Here is an 8,829-nt window from a genome sequence, read left to right as displayed (position 1 = left end):
GGTCCGTGGAGGAGACAGTTTTGCAAGAGTAGCCTTTAGACCCCCCCATCCAATTGTCACTGCTGTGGGGCTTTGTGGTTACTCTGTTCTTGTTGGCTATATTGCCTCTCAGGGGAACAATATCTGAAGGGCTGGGCAAGAGCCTCCTTCTTCTGAAGGCAAAATGTCGTTAGACTTTGCATGATGTGATTTGAGCAGTGCTCCTGCAATCTTTGTGCTTGTTGGTTTTTCAATCCATATTCTGTGCAGTCAGTCTTTTCAAGGCCACCATAAACTATACGGTCAGGAGCTCAGGAGCTATAACACATGTGGACACTGCTTCTGTATGAGAAGGGACCAACACCATGGAGCCTTCCTGTAGACGGTCTTATTTTTCTTCTTCTTTTTAATTTTTCATAGACAGGGTCTCACTCTGTCATCTAGGCTGGAGTGTAGTGGAATGATCACGGCTCACTGCAGCCTCCACCTCCCAGGCTCAAGTGATCCTTTCACTTCAGCCTCTGAAGTAGCTGGGACCATAGGCACAAGCCACTATGCCTGGCTAAATTTTTTATTTTATTTATTTTTATTTATTTTTATTTTTTGTAGAGATGGGACCTTCTAATATTGCCCTGGCTGGTCTCAAACTGCTGGGCTCAGTGATCCTCCTGCCTCAGCCTCCTGAATAGCTGGGACCACAGGAGCACACCATCATGCCCAGCTAATTTTTTTTAAAGGTTTTTTTTATAGAGACGGGAACTCACCATGTTGCCCAGGCTTTTCTTGAACTCCTGGGCTCAGACAATGTCACCCGGCTTTTTTTTATTCTTTCTTTCTTTCTTTCTTTTCTTAATGTGGAGGCTTCTGGTAAGGGTTCTGCTTTGCGCTGCCGTGTGGGTGACTGTGGGCCTGACCCGCGACTGTGGTTCTCTGACACTTAGCACTACTTTGCAGAGCTGCATCCTTGGTTCCCTGCTGCAGACCCTTGTCCACTCCTCAAATTAAAGTTGCTGCATTTGGGTCCTGGGTTGCTCTGAAGCCCTTTCCTGCATATCTTGCCCCAGAGGCAGCAGGGGTGAGTCGGCAGCCATTTGGAGACACATGTGCTGCAGTTGAGAGCACAAGGGCTTTCCATTATTCTGAGGCAGTTGACTCTGCAGCTGTGACTGAACTGAGGGCCACTGCTTCCCTAGATCCCAAGGACCCAAGTCCATCGGGAGCTGTTCCTGGAACATCATCCCCTCTAAGTAATTCTGAGGCTGTTGGTGCTGCTGTGGGTGATACTGCCAATCATTCTGCTGCTGTTCTTGCAGCAGTGAGAGACAGAATGAGCAATGACAATGGTCTTTCTTCACCCCATATGCACCTTGAGCGTAATCCAAAAGGAAGGGACTTGCATGCTGGCTTTCCCTGGTTTCAGTCCTTTCTCCGTGAAAATATGGCACAGAAGATGGGGGAGGATGAAGGCATTCTGCAGAGTTGTAGCTGAGAAAATGGTAGGCGGTAGAATACCCACTTCCAGAATGCTCACTTCCTGTGTCACTTCCATACTCCATAGCACAGCCTGGATGCTTTACACTGCCTGTGACCAGATAGGAGCTCTGGGAGGCCACCTGTTGACTGGGAATCCCTGGTTTCTCCAGGGAAGAGCACATGGAACCCCCTTGTTGACTGGGAATCCCTGGTTTCTCCAGAGAAGAGCACATGGAGCCCACCTGTTGACTGGGAGTCTCTTGGTTCTCCAAAGAGAAGCAATTGTAGCCCATCTGTTGACTGGGAATCCTCTGTTTCTCCAGAGGGGAGCAACCACCTCTTCTCATCAGAGCCCTCTGGGCACCAGAGAGGCTCTGCTTGGTGGCATAGTTGTGAGCTGCAGCCTGGGTCTCCTGGCAGCTTAAAAATGGATGGGCTTGGACTGGAAAATCATGCTTTTTCTGAAGAACAAATATTCTGTGTCTTTCTGCAGGTGGAAGTCTGGCTCTTTTATTCTGGAACCAATTCTAGAGAGAAAAGATAATATTGTTTTATCGACTCTACTTATCTGAATATATTCTTGTATGCATTCCTTAATGTAGGAGGATTTTTCTATTTAAGCCTCTTCCAAGCAGAGTCCCTGACTTGCCTGCTGACATTAAAGCATATAAATAATAAAGGCAATCTGTCCTAGAGGTACATGTGATAACACAGGTCATGCATTGTGCATTTCTAGAACCATAACCTCCTTCACTGGAGACAGTGACACCATGGTTTACATGTGAACCTTGGCTTCCCAGAATCTCTCCCCAACCTGTTTGTGACCCATTTGCAATGTTCTCCTGCTTGTTCACTAAGAGACCCACTCTGTGCTACAGAAGAGGCTCCCAGCTGTCCCACCTAGTCATGCATTGTTCACACAACCCTGCTACTTTACTCATACTCTCCCGCTAAGGAGAATTACTGGTGTATTTTCTGACATCCACATTTCTGTTCCTTTTCTTCACTTTTTTTTTTTTGAGATAGAGTTTTGCTCTTGTTGCCAAGGCTGGAGTGCAATGGTGGGATCTCGGCTCACTACAACCTCTGCCTCCTGGGTTCAAGTGATTCTCCTACCTCAGCCTCCTGAGTAGCTGGAATTACAGGCGCACCACCATGTCCAGCTAATTTTTTTGTATTTTTAGTAGAGACGGGGTTTCGCTATGTTGGCCAGGCTGGCCTTGAACTCCTGACCTCAGGTGATCTGCCTGCTTCAGCCTCCCAAAGTGCTGGGATTACAGGTGTGAGCCACCACATCTGGCCCACATTTCTGTTTCTTATATGTACATAATTCTTACATGCATTGGTTCACGGGTTACAACTAAAGAGTGCAATTGTTTGAATAACTTCTTGACCATCTATTTGTTGTATGACTCTCTCAGGGAAAAAAAAACATTTTTCCTCTGCTCTCACACCATAACAATCAACAGAGAAAGGCTTGTGTGAGCAAATGTATTTTTCCACATACCAGGCAAACAGTCAGTTCTGCAGTGCACACCAGGTGGGTGTCCTTCAGTTCAATTCTGACACTATGTACCTGGAAATACTGTCAGATCCCACAGGTTGAGGGCTTAGTCCTGCAAGACTGCCCCTCCTTCAGATGCCAGTTGCAAGTCTGGGCTTCTGAAACTTTTGACTGACTGGCTTCAGGTCAGGGCTCCTGTTGGCTTCCTCTCTGGGTTTCATTAACTTGCCAGAGTGGCTCACAGAACTAAGTGAAACACTTAGGTTTACCAGTTGATTAGAAAGGATATTACAAAGGATATAGATGAAGAGATGCATAGGGTGAGATATGGGGGAAGAGACGCAGAGCTTTCCTGCCCTCCATGGATAAGCCACCTCCAGGAACTTCCACATGTTCAACTATCTGGACCCTCTTAAAACTCAGTGTCTTTGTTTTTTTTCTGGAGGCTTTATTGTATGGTCATGATTGATTAAGCCATTGGCTATTGATGATCAACTTAACCATCAGCTCCACCTCCTCTCCAGAAGTTGGAGGGTGGGGCTGAAAGTCTCAATTTTGTAATCCTGCCTAGATCTTTCCAGCTCTTATCCTGAAGCTACTAGGGGCTACCACCCATCAGTCAGCTCATTAGCAGACAACTCTCAGATTTATATCTTAGCTAAGTGCTCTCCCAACCCTTCAGAATTGCATATTCAACTGTTCACTTAGTGTTTCCACTTGGATGTTTATCTGACATATGAAACTTCATGTGTCCCAAATGTAAACTTTGATTTCTCTGACACACCTGTCCCTCCCTAGGTCCCCTCATTAGTAAAAGGCAACTCTCATCTTCCACAGACTTAAGTCAAACGTCCAAGTAACCTTTGAGTCCACCTTACCTTTCACAGCATAACCCACACCTAGTAAACTTTGTCAGCTCCATCTCAAACATCTACAGTCTCATTAGTCCCATCCACCTGCACAGCTAGCAAGCTGGCCCAAACCACCGCCACTACCACTAACTACAGCAGCATCAACTCATCCACTGCTTCCAAATTTGCCTCACTGCAGTCTAGTTTTCACAATACATACCCACTGTATTTTCACAAACATACATACATAATAATACTATTTTCCTATGTGATGAAATGCTATATACTGCTTAATTCTTTATATTTTTCTTTTCTTTTTCCTTTTTTCTTTTTGAGACAGAGTCTCGCTCTGTCACCCAGGCTGGAGTGCAGTGGAGGGATCTCTGCTCACTGCAGCCTCTGCCTCCTGGGTTCCAGGGATTCTCCTGCCTCAGCCTCCCAGGTAGCTGAGGTTACAGGCACTCACTACCACTCCTGGCTAATTTTTGTATTTTTAGTAGAGATAGGGTTTCACCGTGTTGGTCAGGCTGGTCTCAAACTCCTGACCTTGTGATTCACCCACCTTGGCCTCCCAAAGTGCTAGGACTACAGGCGTGAGCCACCGCAACAGGCCTATATTTTTCATATTGTGTGTGTGTGTACAATTTTCTCTCAAATTGGTTCTGGATACCAAGACCTGAGGATGTTTTTGTCCCTTACATAAAACTATAGTATTTGCATATATGCTGGGCATGTCCTCTCATGTCCTTAAAACCACCTCTAGATTACTTACAAAACCTAATATCTAATATAACACAAATGCTACATAAGTAGTTCTTATTCCGTATTGTTTTAAAATTTGTATTTTTTTTTAATTGTGCGGTGGTGGGATCAAAGCTGGGATTACAGGTGTGAGCCACTGGGCCCAGCCTATTTTCTTTTTTTAAATTTTCCAAATATTTTCCATTTGTGGTTAGTTAAATCCGTGCATGTGGAACCAGTGGATATGGAGGATTAATTGTATAGATGTATATATTTTGATTACTCTCTCCCATTTCTTTGAATTCTGTACCTTTTAATCTAATCTTCTGGTTTCTACCTCCATCTATACTCTATCAAACATCTACTTACTGCCCTTTAATTTTCTAGGAAATGGCTGGACATGGTGGCTAACGCCTGTAATCCCAGCACTTTGGGAGGCCGAGACAGGTGCATTGCTTGACTCCAGGAGTTCAACACCAGCCTGGGCAACATGGTGAGACTCCCATCTTTACAAAAAATACAAAGCTGTGTGGTGGTGGGAGCTTGTAGTCCCCGCTACTAAGTGGAGAGCACTGAGGTTGGGGAGTCACCTGAGCCCAGGAAGTTGAGGCTGCAGTGAGCCGTGATCACTCCATTGCACTCCAGACTGGGCGAATGGAGTGAGACCTTTCCTAAAAAAAAAAAAAAAATCTAAGAAACATGCATATGAGGTTGAACTTACGTTTATTACATTAACTGGACAATCAAATTTTTTGGCCAGTGTTTTCCTAGTGGTGAAATCGGGATAACCATTCTCTCCAAATATTTCCGTAAGTTCCTGCAATAATTCTTCAGAAAATTTATGTCGGTGTTTTGTTTTTCTTTCTTTCTTTCTTTGTCTTTCTTCATTATGATGATCCTGTTCAGCTGGGAAACCTGACAAACGTATAAGTAGTGAGAAGAGCATTGGAGAATATTGATAATAACCAGACCAAAGAAGAGTTCCCAACAGTGTTAGCACCATTGATTCCCTCCCCTTCCCAAGATGAAATCCAGGCGTGACCTCATAGCTACCCACAATAATAAAATTACAAATGAAAGCAGGAATTGGCTAACTCTAGGCCTATGGGCCAGATCCAGCCAGTTGCCTGTTTTTGTAAATAGAGTTTTATCGAAACACCAGTCACATTCATTCACTTATGCATTGTCTATGGCTGTTTTCAAGCCACAATAGCAGACTTAGTAGTTGAGGCTCCAATGTGTCTAGGGTCCACACAGCCTAACATATTTACTATCTGGGTTTGAGAATTTATATTTACAATTAGAACTAATTGCAGAAGAATATTTTGTTATTTCATCACGGTAACGTACAACAGGAAAAACTGATCTATACTGATTGGAAGGCAGGATATGAGCTACTGAGGGAACGGAATCGGAAGGGAGCGAACAGAGGCCTCTGGATGCCACTAAATTCTCTTTATGTGAGTGCTGAGTTCCATGAGTGTAGTTGGTTTGTGAACATTCGTTAAATTAAACAAGTATAAATATTTGCTATTTTTGGCATGCACAGTATATTTCAATTAAATCTTTCTTTCGAGCCAAGATGACCAAATAGGAACAGCTCCAGTTTACAGCTCCCAGCGTGAGCAACACAGAAGACAGGTGATTTCTGCATTTCCAACTGAGGTACCGGGTTCATCTCACTGGGGAGTGTTGGAAAGTGGGTACAGGACAGTGGGTGCAGCGCATTGAGCGTGAGCCGAAGCAGGGTGAGGCATCACCTCACCCAGGGAAGCGCAAGGGGTCAGGGAATTCCCTTTCCTAGTCAAAGCAAGGGGTGACAGATGGCACTTGGAAAATCGAGTCACTCCCACCCTAATACTGCGCTTTTCCAACATTCTTAGCAAACGGCACACCAGGAGATTATATCCCATGCCTGGCTCAGAGGGTCCTACACCCACAGAGCCTCTCTGATTGCTAGCACAGCCATCTGAGATCAAACAGCAAGGCAGCAGCGAGGCTGGGGGAGGGGCGCCCACCATTGCCAAGGCTTGAGTAGGTAAACAAAGTGGCTGAGAAGCTGGAACTGGGTGGAGCCCACCGCAGCTCAAGGAGGCCTGCCTGCCTCTCTAGAATCCACCTCTGGGGGCAGGGCACAGCCAAACAAAACGCAGCAGAATCCTCTGAAGACTTAAATGTGTCTGTCTGACAGCTTTGAAGAGAGTAGTGGTTCTCCCAGCACGCAGCTGGAGATCTGAGAACGGACAGACTGCCTCCTCAAGTGGGTCACTGACCCCCGAGTAGCCTAACTGGGAGACGCCCCCAAGTAGGGGCAGACTGACACCTCACACAGCCAGGTACTCCTCTGAGACAAAACTTCCAGAGGAATGATCAGGCAGCAACATGTGCTGCTCACCAATATCCACTGTTCTGCAGCCTCTGCTGCTGATACCCAGGCAAACAGGATCTGGAGTGGACCTCTGGCAAACTCCAACAGACCTGCAGCTGACGGTCCTGACTGGTAGAAGGAAAACTAACAAACAGAAAGGACATCCACACCAAAACCCCATCTGTACGTCACCATCATCAAAGACCAAAGGTAGATAAAACCACAAAGATGGGGAAAAAACAGAGCAGAAAAACTGGAAACTCAAAATCAGAGCGATTTTCCTCCTCCAAAGGAATGCAGCTCCTCAACAGCAATGGAACAAAGCTGGACAAAGAATGACTTTGACGACTTGAGACAAAAAGGCTTCAGGCGATCAAACAACTCCAAGCTAAAGGAGGAAGTTCGAACCCATGGCAAAGAAATTAAAAACCTTGAAAAAAAAATTAGACGAATGGCTAACTAGAATAACCAATGCAGAGAAGTCCTTAAAGGACCTAATGGAGCTGAAAACCATGGCACGAGAACAAGCTGACGAATGCACAAGCCTAAGTAGCCGATTCGATCAGCTGGAAGAAAGGGTATCACTGATGGAAGATCAAATGAATGAAATGAAACGAGAAGAGAACTTCAGAGAAAAAAAAACAAAAAGAATGAACAAAGCCTCCAAGAAATATGGGACTATGTGAAAAGACCAAATCTACATCTGATTGGTGTACCTGAAAGTGATGGGGAGAATGGAACCCAGTTGGAAAACACTCTGCAGGATATTTTCCAGGAGAACTTCCCCAATCTAGCAAGGCAGGCCAACATTCAAATTCAGGAAATACAGAGAATGCCACAAAGATACTCCTCGAGAAGAGCAACTCCAAGACACATAATTATCAGATTCATCAAAGTTGAAATGAAGGAAAAAATGTTAAGGGCAGCCAAACAGAAAGGTCGGGTTACCCACAAAGGGAAGCCCATCAGACTAACAGCTGATCTCTTGGCAGGAACTCTACAAGCCAGAAGAGAGTGGGGGCCAATATTCAACATTCTTGGCCGGGCGCAGTGGCTCACGCTTGTAATCCCAGCACTTTGGGAGGCCGAGGCGGGCGGATCACGAGGTCAGGAGATCGAGACCATGGTGAAACCCCGTCTCTACTAAAAATACAAAAAATTAGCCGGGCGTGGTGGCGGGCGCCTGTAGTCCCAGCTACTCGGAGAGGCTGAGGCAGGAGAATGGCGTGAACCCGGAAGGCGGAGGTTGCAGTGAGCCGAGATCGTGCCACTGCACTGCAGCCTAGGGGACAGAGCGAGACACCGTCTCAAAAAAAAAACAAAAACAAAAAAAAAAAAACAAAAAAAAAAAACATTCTTAAAGAGAAGAATTTTCAACCCAGAATTTCATATCCAGCCAAACTCAGCTTCATAAGTGAAGGAGAAATAAAATCCTTTACAGACAAGCAAATGCTGAGAGGTTTTGTCACCACCAGGCCTGCCCTACAAGAGCTCCTGAAGGAAGCACTAAACATGGAAAGGAACAACCAGTACCAGCCACTGCAAAAACATGCTAAATTGTTAAGACCATCGAGGCTAGGAAGAAACCGCATCAACTAATGACCAAAATAACCAGCTAACATCATAATGACAGGATCAAATTCACACGTAACAATATTAACCTTAAATGTAAATGGGCTAAATGCCCCAATTAAAAGACACAGACTGGCAAATTGGATAAAGAGTCAAGACCTATCAGTGTGCTGTATTCAGGAAACTCATCTCACGTGCAGAGACAGACATAGGCTCAAAATAAAGGGATGGAGGAAGATCTATCAAGCAAATGGAAAACAAAAAAAGGCAGGGGTTGCAATCCTAGTCTCTGATAAAACAGACTTTCAACCAACAAAGATCAAAAGAGACAAAGAAGGCCA

At 45.1% G+C, this 8,829-nt stretch overlaps 1 protein-coding gene across 1 annotated transcript in view; it reads right to left on the bottom strand.

The window, feature by feature from the left end:
- Window positions 1-897: 897 nt before the first annotated feature.
- CPHXL (cytoplasmic polyadenylated homeobox like) overlaps window positions 898-8,829 on the bottom strand; it is a 14,874-nt gene continuing 6,942 nt past the window's right edge. Inside the window, 3 exon segments of the mRNA XM_032156385.2 lie at window positions 898-1,012; window positions 1,014-1,979; window positions 5,270-5,463. Coding sequence (XP_032012276.2) covers window positions 923-1,012; window positions 1,014-1,979; window positions 5,270-5,463 — 1,250 coding nt within the window. The 3' untranslated portion in view covers window positions 898-922.

The sequence above is a fragment of the Hylobates moloch genome, unplaced genomic scaffold (genome assembly GCF_009828535.3).
Source record: "Hylobates moloch isolate HMO894 unplaced genomic scaffold, HMol_V3 SCAFFOLD_6, whole genome shotgun sequence".
NCBI classification, from domain to species: domain Eukaryota; kingdom Metazoa; phylum Chordata; class Mammalia; order Primates; family Hylobatidae; genus Hylobates; species Hylobates moloch.
This window is presented reverse-complemented; position numbering and strand designations above follow the sequence as displayed.